The following is a 24,447-nucleotide window of genomic DNA, read 5'->3' on the forward strand; positions in this document are numbered from 1 at the left end:
ACGTGTATCTTACAGGGGGAGTTCATCCTCCATTTTTTGAGTTTCATATTTTTTTGAGCTCCATATTTTTTATTTCATTAGAGGGATTCAGCATTCATAACCATGATAGTATGGTGTCATATCAGCTCATGAACTGATGATAACAGACATGCTTTAGCAGACATAGGACTTTGAATACAGGTAGTTTACAGTATTTTTCTTTGTATCCTTGCTGGCAAGTCACAACTGAATAAGATCACGGTTGTGTTTCGTGTAACCATGGTCTTCTGAGCAGCTTCCCTTTAATGTTGGCCTCAGATGAATACTCAAATTATCCCCAAAAAGTCATGGGGAAGTTAGACAAGTGAAATCTCCCCTAGTTTCTTCAGATGTCAAGGCATCCAGATCTTCAAGTGCACTTTCAGTGTGGGAACTAGCTCTCACACATAGTTCAGTGGGAAAGTGGTAAAGGTTCCTGATGTAACACTCATAAAGAAAAGCACTCACAAAGCCTCAGGAGAGTATGGAGAAAAAAAGACCATGCACAGATTTCAGAGTGTACAGTCTTGCAACCAGCAGCATTTAAGCACCCATCTCCACATTATCCCATCAGACGTTTCTCTGTGTAGTTGGACTCAGTCAAGGTCAAGCAGTGATACCTGCTAATAGTTTCCAACAGCAGCAGTTGTATAACTTCACAACTAAGTAGCAAGTTGTGTTTCTGTAATGATATTGTATTTAAATGCCATGCAATAGTGCTTACCTACTTTACAGGGGGAAATTTTTTATAATTAAATTCAGGCAAATTTAATTATGTGACCTGAATTAGTTATCCAGCTTTAAGTGCTGGAATCACAAGAACATGTACTGCAAGAGTGAGTTACCACAAAATATTGGGGTCTTTTTGTAGTATTGGAAATAAAGATTAGTTTAGGGTTTTCTGGCGAATATGCCCTCTAATGTTGTAGGACATTCTTGATAACTGTTGTTCAGTGCAGATACTCAGGAAATGTATTGTTAATGTAAAAGTACAGACAACATTTCAGTGAAGAGGTCCAGCAGCCAGGCTTGACAACTCAACCCAAATTTTAAGTGGCAAAAAAAATCCCAAAAAGAATGAAAATTTCTCTAATTTGTCAATTATTTTTGCCCAATTTTACAAAGCAGTGATCTTCACCAAGGAAGTCAGAGAGAAGAGTCTATCAGACTGTCTATCAGACAAGACTGATGGGTTTGTTACTGTGTATATGGAGACCTGTGAATTATTTTCCCTGTAGCATATTTACCAGTTACAACCACCATATTACCTTTTTTATATCTATAGCAGATTCTTTCAACTTTAGATTCTTTCAGGTCTCAATCTTCCAACCTTTTATTGTTTTGGTTTTTTCCCCCAAAATTTAATTTTGTACTTTTGACTTTATTCAATCTTATTCAATCTACATATCAGTTGTAGTATTGTCTTCTGATGATCATGTATTGAAGGTCATCTCTGTGGGCAGTCAACAGACAATGATAGGTTTTTTTGGTAGATTTCAGTTCTACTATAAATCCTTTCTGAACCTTTACACTACATCCACATCTGGTGGCATACTCACTTTTATTTGCTCATCATGGACTCTAGATTAAGTTCTCTCTAGCACTGTATATAGTACTGTTCTGCCTTTTCATTGAAGCACCAAGAAATGTGACTTAAATAACAATTTTGCCTAGCTTCAGATGCTAAAGCTTTCTTGTAAGGTAAACCAGAGACTTCAGAGAAAGAATGACCACTGGGAAAAAGAGGCACAACACAGCATTTTTTTTTTAATTCTTCTTGTGTGGGAAACACGGAGACCAAATATTTGTGCCAAAGCGAGTAATAGAAATAAGGAGGACTGCTGTCTAAAAAGCCAGAATGTATGATTCATTAATCCGTGATACTCAATTTCAACCTCATTTATGGAGATTTCTGACCATAATTAAGTAGTTCTCTGGTTGCTGAGTGAGGAACAAACATCAAAAATACGGGATTTATATGGAACATATTGGCATTCTCGTGGCATTCTAATGTTGTGATAATTTTTAATATAAATACAGATAGCTCTTCTGTTTCTGATAGCAAGCTAAATTGCAATATTTTTTCTCTGTTTTGGAGAAGGCATCCTTCTTTCAATAAAAAGAATGTGGAGAATTTTTAGCCAGTTCAAATCATTGTCCACAGAATTGCTGTGATGTGACAGCTTCAGTGCCATCAGAACAGAAAAGGTAAATAAGCATTCACTGACCAAGTTAGGATGGTCTCTTTATACAAGTAATTGCATCGTTCCTCACCTTTATCAAGGACTCCCTTGCTGGTGAGTTTTGGGAGGGACAAATGTCAAGAAATAGAACCATAATGAAGTACCTGTGATTGAGCAAGGATTACACTGCTCTGTTAATTCTGTAAAAACTTGTCAGTTTGCCACCCAAATAAATGCCTAGACTGCGTAAGACATGGAGCAGAGTGACCTCTAGAAGAAAAATCAATGGCAATTCATATTTCATATGTCTATAATTGCTTGTGAGAGCATGGCAGCAGTTTGTTTATAGAGCAGCTTGTTCTACCAGGGATTGTTTCCTGACTTTTTCTTCTTTCTAGTGGTGATGCCTCTCATGAACTGTGAATTACATCTAGACACAGCAGTAGACAAGTTTTATTGGTGGTGATTTTTTATTATTGTTTTCACATTACTGTCTTCAGAATTGCCACAATGTGTTCTGTTCCAACCAGTGCACTAATCTATAGTTATATGTAAATCGTACTCACAGCTGTTTCCTTGAAAGACTCATGAAGCTGTTTTTTACCCTCTTTTTAGTAGGCAAGACTCTATCCTCCATGAAGTCATCCATTTGCTAGTATTTTAGCCATCAAACTGATTCTATTGTATGGCCATCATTTTTAAGCAATTGTCAGAGAAACAAGGCATTCTCACAGTATGCTAATTTAAAGACAGAATTTTGAAAATATCTTTTCTTCCCCCCTGCTTTGCTTTGGTTGGTTTTTTTTGGGGGGGGGGGGAGGGGTGTTTATTTTTTTTTGTGGTTTTGTTTGGTTGGTTTTGAGTTTTTTTATTTGGTGTGGGGTTTTTTTTGGGTTTTTGGTTCGGTTTTTTTTGAGAAGCTGTTGTAAGATTTGTATCCCCACTGAGGACCGAGATGTCATAGGGATAGAGAAAATGCCGCTCACTTTATGGATTACTGTTAGGTCAACAAAACTTTGGCAGCATTGATTAACTTGACAGTGAGTACAGCAGTACATTTATCACTTATGGCTGTGCTGTAGAAAATCTAATAAGAGGCAAACAATTCCCTTTAGAGCAGTAACAGGTTCACTGTGGCTAACGGTGCATGCACTGGAAATTTCTGACTTTAAATTATACCCTTGCTGCTAGTTGGGTCATTGACTCCAAGCTACTGCACTTTCACTACTATGTTCTGTATTATTAATTTGATCAAAGTTGTTTTGGCTTCTATAAATGTGTGCAAGCCATATATTGAAGTTCATATAAACTCATAAACATTTTTGAAGAAGGAATGCAGAAGGAACATGATCCATGAACAAGCTACATTATACAGAAGGGACAGTTGCTTGTTACAATTACAAATTTTTGGGATCTTACAAGGTTATAAAAGAAAAACTTTGAACTGCTGCTTACAAACCTCCCTCTGATTCACAGATTTAAATAAATCCTGAACCCAAATCTATCTTACATTTAATAAGTTTCTTTAATTGTTCAGAAGGACTTTTTCCACATGTGTGAATATGTTATTTTTAAATTACCAGTAATTACCTTAAAAATTCTATATATGTTGATTTATAGATATGTCCTTCCAGTTGTCTTCTTTTTTTGCAATAATAATGAGAACTGAACTGCTAAGAAGAGATTTTTTTTTTGCCTTTCCTATATAGAAGCAATGCTGCTTGACTACAGGTTACTGTTTGGCTATAATCCTATGGTGAAATTTGGTTTTATTCAGTATTTCTTGTTTTCACTTTAATAGAACTTTTCTCAGAGCCTATGACCTGTGCATTAGAAAATATCTTTGCATTGCAAATATTAAAAAAAATAAAAATTAAGGTTTCTTAAAAAAATTTTGTACTGAGTAGTTCTCTTAAATGGAAATCGTGCATAAGATACTCTTCTACAGAAGAATATCAAGATTTTTTTGCAGTTCAAATAACCAAATGTATGTAAAGGTCACATACCCAAATAATGGTGTTTCTAGAAACATGCAGGAAAGAAGATTGAAGAAAATTTGGTGTTAAGTACAGATCAGAATATAAAGTGTGTAGCTTAACTTGTGGCTTTGTGATACAATCTGCAAAATTGCTGTTCAAATGAGACAGTAGTAATTTTATTTTTTTTTCATATTAGGATATCTGGTACACTGGACTAGAGAGCATTTGTGGTTAGCAACTGTTATTTCAAGTATTTTATGTTATTTCAGGAAACTGTTTAAATTGGAGGTTTTGTTCTTCAGTATCTGTAAAAATGATGTTGTTTTCTTTGTTGGGAGAGAAGTATTCTACTTGAATCAATTGTCAGGAGGCTTAATGTAATAAGGCAGTTTGTGGTCTGACTAAAAGAAACACTGTGCAGAAGAAATTCCCATAGCAGTTTGTTTTTAACAGAAAAACTGAGTTCACCTGAACCATAAATACATTGAAAACTGAGGCTTAATAAGGTAGAGCAGTTTCAGAAGGAAGAAGGATTGTTGTCCAAAGTATGTCTTGTAATGTCTACAATTTAACAAAATATCTGTGTTAATGATAGCAAAGCCCTATCAACACCGTAATACCAGATTCTTTGCAAGATGTCGTCAAGCAAGTTGATATTAATAACCTTTGCATAGTTAGAGAGAAAACATAATTAAAATAGTGGCTCTCCTTTCCTTTTTTTATTCTTTTTTTTTTTTTTTTTGATTTCCAGGATAGAAGTTGTGTTTCTCACTCTCTTACTGCATTTTATAGGTAACGAGACATATTTCCACACTTTCTCCTGGGTTCATACAATAAAGGAGTTACCCTACTGGCTGCCTTACTGAACAGAGACCTGGTATTGATTACCTATCACACTGGCATCAGAACTACTCTTAGGATTCAATTTTTTTGTTGTTTTGCATATTTTATTGATCAGAAGTGGTAAATGAGCATCAAGCGTGCAAGAAGACGATGAATTGTTTACTTGCATAAAATAACCTTTCAATAAGGGAAGATGCATTGCTCACACTTTTGGTGCTGTTCTGCTGCCCGAAGCAGATGGCATTCAGCTGCTATTGATTTGCTCCTATAGTTACAGAGCAGCATGTAACAAGGCATGCTCATTTCTCTGAAAGAGAGGTGAGGTTTTTTGCCAGGGTGGCAGGAGTGAAAAAAGGAAGGATGGGGGGTTTTGAGGATTGTTTTGGGATTGTGGGGTTTTTACAAGAAAATCATTGAAGCCCTGTGCAAACAAAAAGCAGGATTTCTGTGTTTGCAGGGGAAGGGAATTATTTTGTCCAATTCTGGCACTTCTGATGACATTAATTCCTGATGCAGATTGAATCCATGAGCAAGCAAGTACTTAGGATTTTTAAAATAGCCATAATTTAGCATCACAAATTCCACACAGCAAGTCTTAACTGCTATGTTTTTTTAATCTATATATGTTTTATCCTACTTGTGTAAAGACTGTTGAATCATTAGCAAGACAAAATCATACTGCAATATGTTGGGCTTGATTCTGCAAACAGTTAATTTCACTGAAGAGTACAGAATTTAATGATTTGCTGTTGGATCTCTCCTATATTGGAGGACATGTAGACATTATGAAGCCACCTTTCTCTGAAAATTTATGTGGAAGGATGTTTAATGCAAAATTTTGGTATGAACAAGATCTCTAATTTTTTGGCAAATTTTAAACAAATACAGCTGTCTGATAGAGGAGAATGTCAGCAAATATAGTATAGGCATATTTGTTCTAAGACAAAACATTTTAGTTAACTTGTAGGCTTATCCCTGAAAGAGTAGTTTTGTGGGTGGTACTGAGGAGCAGGGTACAGTCCTTGATCAATCTGTTTTCACGTAGAAATAACCCATCTGTCAAGATCCACAAGTGTTGTAGTATGAGAGTTCAGTTCAGACTCTTGGTGACAAAACTGGACGAGTTAAGTGTTTTGACAACACATATTAAAGCCTTTCTTGCCCACCTGACTGTTCTGCAGTGACTTACTGCAAGAAATGCATACTGTTGCTTTTGGACAGTCTTGAGCATCTTCCTGTCCTTATCCTATATAGGAAAATAAAATTAAATCGTTTACTCCATTAGGACTGCTCTGCTATCCTCCATTTCTTTTATATTGTGTTTCTTTTTAATGAAAATAATGACTGAGTTATGGCCCTGGCAAAACTTTGTTACAGCATAGTTAGTAGCTAATTATTTATCAAGAATTTAATTTAAACATATGTATCAGTATCTGAAAAAAATTCCTACTTCATCTATTCACATTACTCTTCACTGATTTCAGTTTTCTTGCGTAATTTATGAAGTGCTGTCTATGCTTTTTTAATATCCATATGGTTAAGTGTCATTACATTTTGACTATTTGTTATGATGCTTCTGCAACATAAGCAGGCAAGAAGACATTGTCTGAATCTTTGACTTTAACCTGTTGGTTCCAATACATAGTAGGCATGTTTTGTCTTTTTAAAAAACACTCTTCTCTTATGAGTGTTTTTCAAAGCAAACCTTTGTGATTTTTTCAGAAAACAGATTGTTTTTAATCAATGGCTAATGCTGTCAGCACGGCATTTATTGCATTGCTCTGAGTTGATTTGGTCTTGCTCTCTTGTGGGGCTAAGGAAAAGTTTGAAACATAAGAATGTTTACAGACAAAAATGAATATGAAGAACATGGGTAAGTGTGTGTTTTAAAATAGAGTTTTCTCTTGCTACAAGAAAACCATTTGCTTTCACAAATTTAAACAAATATATTCATATTCTTGTTCTTTACCTGTGGTGTCTATCTGTACTGTTAGGACTGACTCCAGTTTACTTCTTTTTCTCCATTTCTGAGTTTGTCAGTGATCAAAATATACTTTGTGCTTCTTTGCCATTGTGTTAGCAGCCACTTCCTTAAGTACAGAATCAAGATGTCAAAGTAAATTGTTAGCATATTAACTATTCAGGGGAAAAAAATAACACCAACGACAACAACAAAAAAAACCCAAACCAGTCCCACACACAGATTTTTGCCTTTCTTGGCAAAAATAATAAAGGTAAGTAAATGTCTTTCACACAACATGTATTTTCTTGTTAAGTTGATTAATATTTAAGTAAGCTTCAGAGATTTTAAAATAAAGCTTGCCAATTTCCTTGTAGCTACACTTCCAACACTACAAAATAGCCTAGAGTACTTATTCAACATTGTATTTTGTGCTGAAAGGGCTACCAACACTCAAAACTAACAAACAAAACCAAAAACCACCACCATATAAATCTAAATATATTTCGTCAGCTATGTTACCCCTGCTTTACCTCTGCAAAAATGACACAATTGAGTTCATTAACCCCAGGTGCAGTGAATTCCCTGGGCTTTCTACATTCGCGTGTTTGGACTTCGGAGTGGGTACCTGCTGCTTAGTCTAATTAGTTTCAAAGGGAATGTAGAATCATTTCTCAAGAGTTTACTTTGACCCAAAACATCTGACAAGAAAATGTCAGAGAGACAAAATAAGAAGTTATTGTGCAGTTGAATAGCATTTTTGTTACAGTATCCTGTAGAAACAATGCAGATGAGGAGATCGTTCTCAGATGACTTCTGAGTTTTTGATAGGAGATTTGCGTGAAATTGTCATTCTTCTAGAAAGCAAGACTTGTTTTCATAGATAAGTTCCTCAGACCTTTTCAAACATCTGGCTCTTTCCTTGTTCTCAGCAAAGCCAGCAAAATGAGTTAGAGCTGTGGGAGATTCCTTATGAAGCTAAAAAGAAGTGAAATGCTATTACAGCTATTAACAACTCACTCCCCTAATCACTGATGGTCATTCTAAGGACCATCATTGTTTTATTACATTTTTTCCAATGTGAATCACTCAGAGCTGTGTTCTCCTAACCTATCTTGTAACAACTTATTTATCTTTGCAAGGAACTTGTAACAACTTACTTATCTTTGCTGAGTTTGTCTTAAGGCCTTTGGTAGGCGGGTTTGTCGAAAGCTTTTTAGAAATGAAAGTAGGCTCTATCCTTTCAGGGGTTGCAAGTAAGTATTGAAACAGAGTCTCTTTCCTCTGTTGTAATAGCTAGTCAGTAACCATCTAACCAAAGTCTCTCTGTTTCAATCACAGCAGTTCTGTGATATGTTTCAATTCAGATGTGTTTATCTTTGTTCTCAGTAATTCTCCTCCTTATTGTAGTTACTAACTTCCTGGTACAGGCATATCACTTTATTAGTTTACCCAGTTCTCTCATGGTACTCTATTGTCATTATTATTATTATTACTATTATTGGTGTTATCATCATCATCACTGTAATTTTTTTAGTTCTCTGGTTCTAAAGCAGCTATAAACAATATGTTTTACACCATTGTTAATCCAGAAAATGAGTAAGTTGAGTTTTCTTTGAAGGAATACTGTGTTCCTGCTGACTTGTTACTGTTATAAGCAAATACCTGTGTGTTTTATGACCTCAACTACAGAAATGCTTTGATGAGGATCCAAAAAAAAGGGAAAATGGACATGTATGCCGAGTATTCTGCATTTAAATCTCACAGTGATGAATGTTGATGGCTTCACAGTGGCCTCTCATATGTTGGACTGACATACTTTTTGCTGGACTGCCAGGCCCAGAGAGTGGAGGTGAATGGAGTTACATCCAGCTCATGGCCAGTCACAAGTGCTGATCCCCAGGACCAAGTGCTGGGGACAGCCCTGTTTAAAGTCTTTACCCATGGTCTGGATGCGGGGATCAAGTGCACCCTGTCAGCTTGCAGAGGACACTAAGTTGGGTGGGAGTGTTGATCTGCTGAAGGTTAGGAAGGCTCTGCAGAGGGATCTGGACAGGCTGGATTGATGGGCTGAGGCCAGCCATGAGGTTCAATAAGACGAAGAGCTGTGTCCTGCCCTTGGGTCACAACAGCCCCCTGCAGGGCTACAGGCTGGGGGCAGAGTTGCTGGAAAGCTGCACAGCAGAAAAGCTGCGCAGCAGAAAAGGACTGGGAGGGTGCTGCTTGACAGCAGCTGAACATGAGCCAACTGTGTGCCCATGTGGGAGGCCAAGAAGGCCAGTGGCATCCTGGCCTGTGTCCACAAAAGTGTGGCCAGCAGGAGCAGGGCAGGGATTGTCTCCCTGCACCAGGCACTGGTGACCCCACACTTTGAATTCAGTATTCAAATCTGGGCCCCTCAATCCAAGAAGGACATTGAAGCACTGCAGCATGTCCAGAGAAAGGCAGTGGAGCTGGGAGAGGGTCTGGAGCACAAGTGTTGTGGGGAATAGGTATGGGAGCTGGGGGTGTTTTGCCTGGAGAAAATTTTTCTCGAGGGGGACCCAACACTCTACAACTACGTGAAAGTAGGTTGTGGCACTTATCTTTCAGATAAGTGGCAGGATAAGAGGAAATGACCTCTAGTTGGGCAGGGGAGGTTTAGATCAGATGTAAGGGAAAATTACTTAAAGGAGCAGGTCATCAAGCATTGGAAGAAGCTGTCCAGGGAAGTAAAATACTATCCCTGAGTTATTTGAAAGACATATCGACATGGCATTTAGGGACTTGATTTAGGGATGGATTCAGCAGTGGTGGATTAAGGGTTGGTCTTAAAGACTTATTCCACCTAAATAATTCTACAATTCTAAGAAAGGCTTGTCACACACTTAAGTAGACAGGAATGTACGCTAAACCCCAATATTTAGAGGAAGAAGACTAGGAGTTGCAAATGTGGAAAATCTAGCACTGACATTTCCACCATAAAATATATAATGTATTTATTATAGTATTTAATTACCAAGTCAGATCTGTTGCAGGGTTTTGCTTCTTTTTCCCATGCAATCTTCTCCCTGATGCACAAAGATCAGCATAGGAGAGCAGTACTTGACTGACAGAAAGCAAAAACCTATAAATTTTTAAATTTTCCAGGTGTTATAGTTTGCAGCTAAATTTGTTCACTTCTTCTTCTCTTTCTTTTTCTTTTTTTTCTGTTTGTCTTAGTGGTCTCTTTCCTTGATGTTTCTCAAAATGTAATTTATAGATAACAGGTGTCTCATAAAGCTCTGGTAGTGGACAACAGAAGCTTCCTGAACAGGGAAATTACATGTGCTTCCAGTGAGAAGAATTGTGCTGCATGCAGTTCTTATGGCTAGTTTGTACCTAGAGTATTTTATGAGGAAATTCTGGCATTTGCCAGTCACTGTGTTGGTCTGAGGGGTTGGGTAAGAGGACTCAGATGCTCCCTGTCTCAGGTGGGCATCCTGGTGCTCCATGGCACTGTCTGTTGGAATTTGCCATGGGATTGGGATTCACAGAGGGCAGCGTAAAGGAGGCACCTTGCTTCTCCTGAATGTTCAGTGTTTTTTTAACTATAGCATACTTGTATTTAGTTCTTTTAAGCTTTAGAAAACAGTACTGCAATGTACTGTGTATTGTAATTGTAAATATGATAGCTTTCTTACAAGCCTTCTTCCCCTTTTTTCTTCAGAAACTTTTCCAAACTTAACTACCTAATTCTTATGTCTTTCTAGAATGTGTATTTTCTGGGTCTACTGATTTATATCTAAATAAATAAATACATATATAGATATATATAGTCATTTAAGCTATTCCTGCACCTGTTTGTTATCACCATTACTATTCACATGGTCCTAATTACTTCTTAATTTTCCATGTTCCTAGTGGTCTGTTACTTCTGAAAAATACTTTAATTTACACATTTTGAAGTAATCTGGTTTTGTCTGACATTAGTGGATGTATTAATTCTCTGTATTACTTTTTTCTTACTTATTTTTAAAAGCCTTTCTTGTTCCTGCTAAGTTTTTATAATATCATCAACTTGGCCTGCCCTTCTTTTCTTTTCTCTCTGTTTCTTTTCCTCTTGCTCTGTTGATTTCTTCATTTCTCATTCAGCTTTGTCTTAACCTCCAATCCTTTGAGCAGTGTCTCAGGAAATTGTATTGACTGCTTCTTTTCATTTGTATTTTTCAAAGGAACTGTTCTTGCACTGTATTTCTAATCTTTCAAGGAGAAGTCTCCTCTTTTACTGAAGAGAAGCTTGCTGTTTGCTCCCACTAAATTATGTTCCCAGTTTTCTGGAAAAAAAATTCAGTATTTTATTTTTCACATCAAATGGGTTATATTTGTAGACTTAGCCACAAGTCTGCACTTAGTAGTTAAATATTAGTTGGAACTGTAACTGTGCTTTCAAGTAGCTTTCTAGCTAAGGTGCTCTCATCTTAAGACATATGTGGTAGTATTTTTAATCAAAATGAGTGAACTGCCGTGCAATGTAAATTATAGACACTGTCATGAGTTTCTGCATTCACATTTGATGATGATCCAGTAGTCATTTAACCTACTGGGCTTCCCTTTCATCTAATTTACCCTTTGCATACCTTGAGATTAGTATGATAGATGGATTTGTCACTCATGAGATACTGGGGGAGTTTTAAGCTCACAGGAAGTATCCTCCAGTCTTGAGGTTCAGGGGTGCAATTCCCCTCTGTTCTTTTTTTTTAAAGTCTTGTGTCCTTACATTAGCTTTCAGATAGTTCAGTTGGAACTTCTGGATCTCCGTTGGACATATTTTGTCTTATAATACTTATGGTCAATATTTGTTCCCTTTTCAAGCTCCACTGCATGGGTGTCACTCTTACTGTTGTCTCCCCTTTGATAGACAGTGTGGGAGTGTCAACTAGCTGGTGCTTCATATGGAGCATCACTTCTGTGTTGTTGTACGTGTGTTTGCACACTTCTTGTAACTTTATACAGGATTTTAAACACATTTTATAACCTCCTTCTGTTCTTACATATGTGAATACTTCTGGTAGTAAGGAAAAGTGGAAATTATTTTTAGAATTCATCCCAGTTAATAACCTCTAACAAGCCTCACTGAACAAGGAGCGAGTTTCTTCGTAGTTCTTCATGATGGATATTATAAAAGATTATTGTATCTGCTATTACTTTAAAAAATAAAAGCTTAATCTTACAAGTCTGGTTCCTTTCTCTTCTTGGATTTTGATAACCTCTTTATCATTTCATGGGACTGTGTAAAGGAGTTCAGGAAAAGCAGGTTAATAGAAGAATATAGACTCTAAAGTGTTCTAAAAGATGTGGATTTTGGTCCCAGTGGAGACTGACACTCCAGCCTACTTACTGTAGCTGGAATGTATTGATTTTCTTTTCCCCCATTTTAGCTGCACCACTGAATTAGGTATTGTGAAGCATCTTTCCCTGTGAAGAGAGGAAAAACTGTCATGAACTTTTTCACCCTAACAGTACAGCCTTTCAAACTAAACCCGATTGAATGGAAAAGTCTGTAAGAACCCTGCAATTCAGCTCCCACTCTCTTTTCTCCCTGTTCAACAGCTCTTCCAGCAACCTCAAGAAAATGTGATAGATGACTATAAGAATTCGATTTTTAAATATTTCTTCATTAAAGCCAGTATTAATAATAACAGTAATAATAATAGAAAATGATACATTTCTGTGGCATGATCTCTGAAGGTTAGCGAAGTGGTCTTGTTCAGGTTTTCAGCAAGATGTTCAGTTACTGTTATAATTGGCTGATGAGTAGGTTTGGGCCTAACTAGAATGCCAGTGTTCGATTTCACAGTGTCCTCTGTGAAGATATGTCACCATTTACCCTGGCTTTAGTGACAATTTTCTAAAAAGGAAACTCATGGGAAATCATTATGCTGTTTATATGTCTCCCTTGTTGGAGAGCATTATCCTGTGATATTTTAGCACTGTTTTCCACTGCATGATGGCATCTAGCTAAGGTTAAGGCAGAACAAGTCCCTTTGCAATTTTGTGACTGTATTTTACTTACTGAAGGAGAAAAGATAGCCGACAATTAAGTATTTCAGATGTCACTGAAAGAACATGTGCAACTAATCAATGACATCCTTAGGGAACATGATTTTATGAAACTGATAAGGTAGAAAAATTGGGGATTTTATGATTTGTCTTACATAATAATAATTGCACCCTTCCAATGAAAAAGACATTTCTGCTGATGTAAACATCAGACTTTCCCTTGTGCTGTGTTGTGTTGTGGGTTTTTCTCCTCAAGCACAGAGCAGTTCATTAAAGTGTGACAGTAACAGATAAACACCCTTTACAATTTTCTAAGAAAATATGGCACTTTTAGTTCAGCTGAAATCAATGAGTTGAAAAATGTATTTCTGGAGTCACTTCACAAATCACTTCCTTAGGGTTGTGTTAGCTGGTTTAATTTTGGGGGAAGAGGGGATTTTATTTACTTTAGGAAGGAAATACATATCCTGGGTTTTTTTTTCTTAAATCAGTGTACTTAGCACTAGGGGACATATATGTGAAACTTGTTGCTATGATCTTGATAGAATTTGGATGCAATAAAAATTCACATTACAAAGAAACTAAGTGTGACTTTTTATTTATTTGAAAATGTTTATCTTTCAGTTTCTGAGCAAACAAGCTTAAAAGCCAATATCATATATTCACTTGAACAAATGCTGCAGTTGAGCATATTAAATCACAAATTATAGGTAGTGGTTGAGAAACTTTACCTGCTGGTTCCTTTTCTGCATACCTATCATTTTGGTTTGTAAAATATGGATTTCTTACAAGTTTTCAGACAGAAGTAAAAAACCTATTGTGTTATGGGTTGGTTCAGGTAAATTAAGACAATTGTAATAACATTTCTGATTTAAGAGTATTTTTTTTTTTTATTTAAATCGGAAGCTGAGAATGGTTAGATTTTTTTTTTCTAGACATCCACCTTGGGTCACCACTTGAGTTAGGAAATGTGTTTAGACAGACACACCTAATCTATTGTGCTTGTGGGGGTTTTGTTTTGGTATTGGCTGGTTGGTTGGTTTGGGGTTTGTGTGGGTTTTTTGTTGGCTTTTCTTTGGTCTAGTTTTGTTGTTGTTGTTGTTATCGGGCTTTTTTTTTTTCCTTTTGATGTCCACCGTGTATTTTAAATGGCAAGATTACGTCCTTGCCCTTTGTTGAATCACAGACAATGAAGTCAAGCCAGAAGATAATTTGCCCCCATTAGTGTAATTAACTTGTAAACTTCATATTTTTATTTTTAATGCTTAAAAATCCATATTACATTACATCAGTTGAAAAATCCTCCTTTGGTCAATGTAGTCATTCCTTCCTTCATAAAATTCTGGAAATGACAAAATTCCCAATCAGCAGAGGTAGTATACAAATACAGTGCAATGCAAATTCTACATTTTCAAGTTTTGTGATCACCAAAGCAGAGTTATTGACAGCTAACAAATTGTATGGCTTGACACACTAAAATGGATAGTATTTGCTTACATCTTACAGTGAAAGACATTTGGTCAGGCCAGGATTAGCAGAGCTTGGGTTGGCTTGATAAATATTGTGGGAAAAAAAAACCAAAATAGAATAAGATGAAGTTTGAAATTGCATATAAGCACTTATATATATAAGCACATATAAGGATGCCCTTAAACATCTTTCTATGACTTTTTGTGCTTCCTCATTGCATATAATTAGCAAAATGATTTTATTTGAGCCAGTCATACACATTTCTATGCAAGTCACATACCCTCTGAATATGCATCCACCTCCACACCTTCTTTTATGCATAACCTGAATGCAGAATGGGATAAATTTTGCATCAGCAGAGTGCTGATTTTGCAGAATGCAAAGTGGCATTTTTTTAATGCAGCATCTTCATATAGAGGTGAACTGAAAGGCTTAACACTTACCAACATCTTAGACCTCCTTGTTTGTTACATCCCTTAAAAGCTGCATTTTTCCCTGTTTTTTTTTTTTTCAAACATTTTAGTGATGGCCTCAGCTGTTGAGAAAGTGTAGCTTCTGAATTCAGACTTCCAGATAAAACATGAAAAAGATCCAGGTTTCAAATATCTTTGTTTTTAAATGCTTTTAAGTCCATGCACATCTTATGCAATTTTAACATTAAGCAGGTTTTCCTTACACAAATAACCAAACCATTTGCTGTAAAACCTGCTATGAAATCTAGATGACTTCTAGATATCTCTTCCAACCTTTTTTTTTTGGTGATCTTTCTTTTCTCTATATAGCATTGTGTCTCCCTTGTGATACTGTAATGTAAATGAATACAGTAATGTGTCTTTCCATCACCAGACTTGTTTCTTCTCTGTATTTATTTCTTCTATCATAGGGTGGGAAAGTAAACAGGATGAACATGGAAAGCTCTGCTTCTAGGAGTCAATTTAATTTTAAATCCAGTAAAATATCTGTAACATTTCAGTAAAATATACACATTCACTTCAGATCAGGCCTTCATGAAGAAATCTCCTTAAGAAAGCTTATGCTTCCTTTTTCTCATGAATTATACATTTTCAGAATGTATGACAGTATGAACAGTAAAGAAATAAGGGGTTAATCTTTCAGGTGAGACATTGGTTGAATTTATGAACTGTTTTTCTTTGCCTTGCGAAAACTGTAAATCATCTCATCAAAGGAAAACACCAGTGTACATAGTCTGGCCATTATGTGTCCATTTTATCACAGTTGTGGCAGAACGTGGTGAGTCGGGCCGGCAGTGGTATGATCAGAACTTTGTCATTTGGAGCCATAGTGCAGATACATGGAGTACCTTGTAAACTGACCTGTCAAGCCAAGCAAGGAGTTTCCCTTGTTGTCATTTACCAAATGGTGCATTAATAAAACTGCACAAAGTGGAGACGACTGCTGCTCATAAGCCAAATGGTAGTCTTCTGTGAGGTGAACATGACAGCTCTGAGCTGAGGCTATTTTATTTTGTATTTTAAATAAACAGAATTTTATTCACCAATGAGTGTGCCATAACTTAGTTCCAGAATCAGACATCTCTGCTTGAGAAGCATATAGGTTGGCACCAGTGATGGCAGGTGAAAAAGATTGATGTAGAATAAGCTGGATGTATTCCTAAGTGATTCATCAAGAACTGTGGTTTTCCTATCAAATAGGCATTCAAAAATAGGTGTAAAAAAATGGAAAAAAGTATTGCAAGAGAGAAATGTTTTAGTAGCTGTGGAACTGTGCAGTATCTAAAATATTTTTTAAATGTGGATTTCTATTGTGCCTTTTCTTTTACAGACAGTCATTTTAGAAAATGAAGAGCTCCCTAAGATCTTTCTCGATTTTCTGAATGTTCGTCATGTACCTACCTTGCCAAAAGCAGAAAGCTGTGGGTAAGCTCTCTTTTACTGAAAAATGTATGGAGGGCAAAAGGCCCATATCCACTCAGTGCTGATGCAATTCTATTGACTTAAAATGGTCTTGCTGCCAACTCTAACACTGTAAAATAAATGGGCATTAGGTTCATGTTAAGTATGTTTATATATCCCCAAAAGGTTGTAAAATAAATCCAGCATGTTCAAAGACAAAAGGGAAGTTTAATGTAATATTCTTGGAAAGCAAAGGAGAGCATAGATGATAAAAATATGACTTTCTTGTAGATCGTGAAGTATCTACTGAAATGTAAGATATTCATAAGCACTAAAATTGCATAGAAAGCCTTTGCACGTGTTTTATGATCATAGTATCTGCACAAAGTAGAAGCTAATTCCATGATCATTTTATGATCTTGCTCTGTATGTTCAATAATGAGGTTCTTTCACCTTTCTGATGACATTACCCCAGTGACCTGATGGCCCATCCGCTGGAAAGGGTTCCTAACCAGAGTGGCAGAAGTAAATCTTGGTACAGTGAGTGTAACGACTACAGAAATACCTAAACCAGTGTAACTGGAAGCTCTGTTAGCATCTGCAGCTGCGAGCTTTGCTATGTGAGCAAAGATAATGGGGCTGGTAGTGCAGAAGCATTACCAGACCGTTCTCCCCGGAAAGCCACATGGCCCTTTTCCATTTTGGGACAGGCTGTTTGGATCTGCAGTGGTGAGAAGGAAAGTTTACCTGAAGATAATTTTGAGGCCATCTTAGACTTGGAGTTCTCTATGGCCCAGGGCAGTGTCCAGAGTGGTTCAGAAGGTGTCAGGCTTGTAGTTTTCACTTGCAGTTAATGACATCAGACAGTATCCTCAGTGGAACTGAGGACATACCCCAACACTTCACAGATAGGTAAATGGAAATTAATCTGTTACAGTAAAATGGATGCTGTAATTTTCAAGTAGTGGTGGTTATAAAATGATAGTCTCCCTGTGTATTTCCTTCTGTGGCATTATGTGGCCACTGACCAGAAGAAAATTCCTTCCTTTGGTGATTCTTAAAAGACTTGGGGGTTTTAACTGTAAAATTAATTTTGTTTTAACCAAATCTTCCTCTCACTTTATTTGCAGCTCTTTTGATGAAACAGAATCTGAAGAATCAAGGTGAGCTTGATTTCTACTCTTTATAAGGCACCTAATTAATAAACTCCTTAAATTATTGGCATTTACTTCATTTGTTCCTTGCAGTTAACAAATTAGAAGTAGTTTAGCATTAAAATTTGATGTGTTTGTTAAATATTACCATCAGCTGTGCTATATCTATCCATTTTTAGTGTGGCTTGAACATCCTTATGCTACTGTTGAGAAATTCCATACAAAACTGGCAGAATATACTGCCAGCTCTGAAATACATCTGGGAATGTATTTTTTGTAGCAAGAAGATTTAGGAGATGAAATTAAAGGTCTGGGTTCTTCCCTATGCGTTTGATAGAGTTTCATCTGCATGTGATTGCACTACTTGGAATGTATACGTGCAGAGCAGAGTGGAGAGGGCTGGGGGAGACTGCCCGTACTGTGGCTGAGGGCAGGAGTCAGGCCTGGGGGGCTTCCAAGGACTTCTCTCCATGGGCAATGGGTACAGCTACCAGTTTGGGGAGTGTAAGAACATGGTGACATTTTGACTCTGCTTGGTGGCCTGAGAGCCTATAGGCATGGAGCCTGGCTGTAAATGGTCTTGTAACCTGCATGACACCACTGCCAGGGAGCAGAATAGAGTCAGGAAGTCTCAGAGCCAGCTGCAAGCCATTCCTCCTGGAGTGCATCCCCTTCACTCCAGCTTGGCATTGAGGGTTTCACTATGGCTGAGGAGCAGCGAGCTTTGCTTGCAGGAGATGGAGCCTGCCCTTCTGGGCAGCGCTGGTGTACGGAACCTCACTGCACGGCTCCTGGCAACTCAACCACTTCACTTTATCAAAGCTAGTTTGTAGAACAGTCTGTTTGCTGTCCCTTGATACTGACATCCCTGTTCTTGACCTTTCCAGCAAACTGTCCCACCAGCCTGTGCTGCTGTTCCTAAGGGATCCATATGTCTTGCCTAAAGCCAACGGTAATCAAACCTGTCATCTGTTAACAGCACTTTACTGATCTGACCCTGCACTGCATAAACCACATTATTGTTATTGTTGTTGTTGGTAGTAGTAGTAGTAGTAGTAGTAGTAGTAGTCATAGTAGTAGTAGTAGTAGTAGTAGTAGTAGTAGTAGTAGTAGCAGTAGTAGTAGTAGTAGTAGTAGTAGTAGTAGTAGTAGTACTGTCAAATGACACTGGTCCAAAATCTAATAACCTGCCAATAAAACGATAGTTCTTGTGTAAGAAACCATCAAAACACTAAGTGGGGTGGGTGATTTGTAAAAGGGTAGAATTTTCTCCTGCAGTTGTTCTCTCAGGCAAATCTACTGAGAATTCAAATCAAAAGATGAAGAACACTTCTTCTTTTCTTTTCTTGTTTGTTGACCCTTTGGCTGTTTTGCCTGAAGGATTTGAACTTGAATGCCCAGTCCTTTGTAAGTGCTTTTTCCCTAAACAACAGTCGATCTACTGCAAGTGTGTTTGTATTTCCATTTGGATTATTATTATTATTTCTTATCATTCGTAACCTCCAGAGCTCTTTATGGGAGAAAAAAAAGTGTACTTAAAGTGTAAGTGATGTATTTCACAGGACATTTACATTAGACTTATATGGTTCAAAAGAGTGCTTGAAATTGTTGTAAACTCTCATTTGTAATATAAAAAGTTTTTTGAATTAAAAATTCAGAGAATTTACCCTGTCTTAAATTAAATGTGTGCAGGGAAAAAAAGTACCATTTTCAGAGTGTATTCCTCTCGGCTTTGTCATTTTACTTGTTTGAACTTGTTGTTTCTACTAAATATTTTATTGAAAAATGTAATACGCTTTCAGAAGAGAATTTTCTCCCTAAGCGACACATAGATACTTTTTTAATGTGGCATTTTGTTTCATTTTACAAAATACTGTGTAGAAATCAGATTCTCACACTGCCTTGAAATTCGTTAAATTTTTAAGAATAAATTTAGGAAAGAACACTTTTTTACTTTTCCTAGACAATGGAGTGTACTTCCTTGAGACTTTCTCAGTATGTTTATAAACACTTGAGGCGAGGGAATAAGGAAGACAAAACCAATCTCTTTTCAGTGCTGCCCAGTGATAGGACTAGAACATAAGGAGCTGTGTCCCAAGCCTGGGCACAGGTTGCCCAGAGTGGTGTTGGGTCTCCACTTTTGGAGACACATGGAAGCTGCCTGGCCAGGGTCCTGCATGACTGCCTGCAGGCACTCCTGCTTGAAGAGGGATTTGGACCAGATCACCTCCAGACATCTCCCAGCTGCAGCTTTCTGTGGTTCTGTTGGTTTTTTCAAGCTGTTTATCAGAACAAACTCATGTATTTTGAAAGGGTTAAGTAGTCTCTCTTGCAGGCAGTGTCCACACTAGCTAGTGGGGCCAAACACTACTGACCCTATGAAGTCTTACTGAACTCTAATGTGTAACTAGAGTGAAACACAGACAGAGGTCCAGTATGATTCAGGTCCACATCAGAAGACATGTTACAAGGTTGTTTAGCTTTTACTTTGCCTTAGCACTAGTCTGATCTCACAGACTGAATGTGAGAGGCTGCCGTGCAAATCACAGACTCAATGAACCAAAGCATGGTAAGGGAAGGGGCACATTGCACAGGATCATGTCTGACCCAGCTGACAACAGTAATGAAGAATCACCCACACAGTAGCCTCTGTTTAAAATTTGGTCCAGATGCTGCCTATACTAATATTTAGAGTGAGCCACTTTGCATGTCTTAATCTTAGTGTTTAAGGTTCCTCCTAACTATATACTTGATTCCTCAAGAGCCTGGTATAAATTACAAAGTACATGTAACTCCATACCATTCTGAAGAGAGAAAATGGATTTCATATACAGTTATCCCAAAAAAATTAGATGGTGTTTAGTATTTCCAGCCCATATGTAACATTTTGCTGTTAGACTTCAAGGTTCTGCAGTTCTGTCATAGTATTTATCTCCCTCCCATAATGTATACTCTGAGTAAGGGTAAGCTTCCTTTTTGTGAAATCATTGGGAAGTTTCCAATGAATTTTGTAACTGTTTTTTTAACTAATGCAAAAAGGCCTTAATATGAGTACCATGTTCAAATATTGAGTAGGCCTCATTAATGACATCTGAAACAAAAGACATTTCAGGCTTTTGCCAAGGCATTTTCTGGCCTTGAAAATGTATTTACATTTACATTGCTACAGTATTTAGAATTTTCTATGGCAGGTGAATATCTTTGTATTTGAAAACCCTAAAGCATCAAATTCAGTGCAAGTCATTCTATAACTTAATGAATTAAAACACAAATTAGAATGTGAGTTGTGGTTTAGAAAAGGAAGAAGAAAACCAAGTTCTGAGTAGAGACTATTAGTTGGCTCAGGTCTAGTTAGAAAGAAACGAAGTTTTTACACAACTACCACTGCCTTTAATTCTTCTTGGTTTTAGTTTGCAGCACAGAGAAAATACAGATGAGTTTTCTAAAATTTTCCCTCTTAGATCAGTTCTTTGATAGACTCTGGTTCCTATGTAGAAACAGCAATGGTTGTTTAACCTGTGATGAAAAGTAAGTGTCCATTAACAACTATTTGTTGTATGTTTTCTTCGAAAAAGGTGAATTTCAATCAGAAGTCTTTCCTGGATACAGGAATGCCTGTGTTAATGTATTTCAATAAATAGGAAATAGTGTGAGTTTTAAACAAAATAAATAATTATTTCTGGAATATAATGCTCAAAGAACATTTTTACCCTGTCACTGCACTGTTACTTGTCTTTATAAAATATAATCTTCCCATTATTCCAGTGACTGGGCTTTAAGCACTGTTGAGTTGCAAGACAATTTTTCCAGAAATAAGATCCACAGTTACTAACCTCATTGATTTTCAGATTCCCTTTCTCATGATGTATCTATAACTGTCGATGTGCCCAAGGGCACATTACTTTATGTGTAAGGGTATGGGGAGAAAAAAAAAAAAATGTTCTCAAAAAAAAAAAAAAAAAAAAAGGAAAAACTTAATATGCTTCAAATTGGAGATGATATCTTGGAATCTAAAAGAATGGGACCTTAGATTTACTGTCACTTGTTTGAAAATTGTACTGATGATTCTTTAAGCCATGCAAATATCACAGATCTGAAAGACTGTGCTTTGTTGTGTTTATACTTGTTACATATATATACACACTTTAGTTGTATTTAACTTAAATTGACATGCTTGATTTTTTAAAGCAGAAAAGGCTCATATAAAATCTAATGTTGTGGGGTTGCATCCTTTTGAAAATCAATCCTTGTGTTCTTAAATATACTGTATGTTGTAGAAGAACCAATAAAACCTGGTTTCTGGAACTGCATCATTTAATCAAGAAGGAAAGCATCAGATCACCTTTACAAGTGTATTTTTGATAACATTAATGACAACTGCATATTGGTTATTCTGACAGGGTAATTTGGGACAGATAAGCTTACAGGATTTGAGGAAACATTACTGGATTCAAAATATTAGCAAGTCATTTATAATTATGACTTACTATGAGAAGCTGGGTAGAATTATGCATATATTGTTTACAGAGGAGGTTACAGTTCATGAAAACATCCTAAAATATCTCTGTTCATAACATCCATAATATTCTTAATCACTTTATTAATTACAATGAAATAACACATTTAAGACAATAAGGATTGTTTTTATAGGGTTCAAATCTACTTTTGCTCAATATTTTCACTTCAAAAATTATTTCTGTGAAAGAATTAGGGACAAACCCTAATTCCCACCCACATTAGGTGATCTAATTCATCAAGTACTAATGATTTTTATAAAAGTTGCATCTCCCCTTTGTGAATATCCTGTAGGCTGATAGTTGAAGGATTGATTAGTGTGGAAAGTTGTGCATCAGAAACAATCTGTTCTTAGCAAGAAATCCATTTCTAGTACACAAATAATTTTAAGGTTGTAAAATTGATCAGAAATTCTTAGTTTTAATGCCTGGTGATTTAAATAGACCCTTCATTAAAATCTCAGATGTTGGTGCATTTCAAAACTCTTCTCAATTCAACAGTGTACATCCATGTACATGGATCTATTACTGTGTTCTATCAGGCAATTCTTTGATGCCAAATAGAACATGAGAATTAACCGGCAGTTTCCTCTGCATCTGTGACAACAAAATAGTGGGAATTTTTTCCTTCAAGTACTGTAGGATGACGTTTTGTACCATGTGACATTTTAGGTTGATTGGACAACCTGAAAATTTCTTGCCTCAAATCATCGTCTTTGTACAGGCATCCTCAAGTCTTCTCAGTCTGAACACTGCTGTAAACCACAATACAAAAAACAGCTTTGAAGTATTCCCAGTAGTAATCTTGAAATTTCTTCAAGTATATTGAGATTTTGTTAGAAACTGAATTGCCAGTGTAATCCATCTTCCTTGTGAGAAAAGATTCAGATAAAGAGCTGGAGCCTAGCAGCATTAAGTATTAGAACATCCCTTTAAATCAATAAGCTACAAATCTGGCAGCGCATTCATACAATGCCCAGTGCTACCCTAGAGTGGCTTTAGTGCTGAAATAGCACTACTAATAGCACATCCCCAACATGGATAAACAGTTGAGTAATGCAGTAACCCAAAGTAAATGAGGCCTTACCTAGTTAAGTTTCACAAAAAACATTTATATTGTACTGACATAGATAAGAAAGTAAGTTTCTTCTCTTTTTTCCTTTTTTTTTTCAGATGACTTTCCAAACGTAGTTATAGATGGCATTCTACATGGAATATTCTATCCTCATTTACTGCCCAGGTAGAAGTAGTACAAGGCAAGAAGAAGCTGAAGCAAGTCTCTGAGTCATGATTAACAGAGCTAACAGGAATAAAATTCTGTGATGTGAAAAACACGCTCAGAAGAAAGAGGCACAACCTTAGATTAAGTTCAAGCATTATGTCTTTTTAAATAAAATCACTGTCATTACAGTTGCTGCTTTAAAAAAAAAACGAAGATATGGAAACAACAGTATTGAAGTTATTTATACCTTCTATATATTGACATGCTCTATTTAACACTAAATGTTCTAAGTCATACACTGTATTATGCTAACCTTTGAAGAGAAAAGTTTTACTAATTATTTCTATAATTGCTATTAAAGCAAACACTAAACAATTTTGCACCAGGATTTTTCCCAGCACATTATCCATTGCTGGCACTGGATGGATTATAAATGCTGAAGAGAGTGTGTGCAGAATTGGAAACATGCTTTCACATTCTGAAACACATAGCACTCTCTGAGGAAATTTTCTAGATTTCAGTTGAAATTATTTTACTTACCAAGAGCTTTTATGTGGCTTTTACACATCTAACCTATGTGTTTGTTTATTCTCCACATCAACTTGCTGACTGTATTCCATATATTAACATTTTATAAATGACAGAACATAGAACTCTGTGGTAAACTAAAGCAAGAATATTATTAAGATTATGATCAAACTAAAACTGATACATATATATGTATGTTCAGATTTAACTGGAAATTTGTACGTGTGCTACTGGACATTACAAAATAAATAACTAGGACATGAATGTACGACTTAAGTGGCTTTTTCTGTGCTTTTATATTGAAATTTTTCTGAGATTTTGTCATCTGAAATGGGTCTCACAGATGTCTCCCTATGAAGTGTGAGAAAATACCTGTGTCTGCTCACTTAAGGCTCTTAGCTTAGCTGAACATGGTAGCCTTACAAAACTGTATGTCTTGGTGAACAAAAATCAGTGTAATGGAACACACAGTAGGTCACTGGGGCTCATCAGCAGGAGTGTTACACAAAAGTAGCAATGGCAGAGATGGGCACAAACATACGTCTGATCCTGGAGACACATGGGTTGCCTGTTCTAACTACTAAATGTGTTTGGAAGCCATTTGAGGAGAGTGGAAAGCTAGGACTTGGTAAAAAGGTAGGCCTGTGACTGCAGCACTTGTTCAGGTAGCATAACTTTATG

The 24,447-nt window shown here is 36.6% G+C and overlaps 1 protein-coding gene across 3 annotated transcripts in view; it reads left to right on the plus strand.

The window, feature by feature from the left end:
* SNX24 (sorting nexin 24) overlaps positions 1–24,030 on the plus strand; it is a 92,083-nt gene extending 68,053 nt beyond the window's left edge. For all 3 annotated transcript variants that reach the window (XM_058827619.1, XM_058827620.1, XM_058827621.1), the window contains 4 exons: positions 16,278–16,372; positions 17,479–17,511; positions 18,390–18,454; positions 23,190–24,030. In XM_058827619.1, coding sequence (XP_058683602.1) covers positions 16,278–16,372; positions 17,479–17,511; positions 18,390–18,454; positions 23,190–23,260 — 264 coding nt within the window. In that variant the 3' untranslated portion in view covers positions 23,261–24,030. The remainder of the gene's footprint in view (positions 1–16,277; positions 16,373–17,478; positions 17,512–18,389; positions 18,455–23,189) is intronic.
* Positions 24,031–24,447: the final 417 nt, after the last annotated feature.

The sequence above is a fragment of the Poecile atricapillus genome, chromosome Z, assembly GCF_030490865.1.
Source record: "Poecile atricapillus isolate bPoeAtr1 chromosome Z, bPoeAtr1.hap1, whole genome shotgun sequence".
Taxonomy (NCBI): Eukaryota; Metazoa; Chordata; class Aves; order Passeriformes; family Paridae; genus Poecile; species Poecile atricapillus.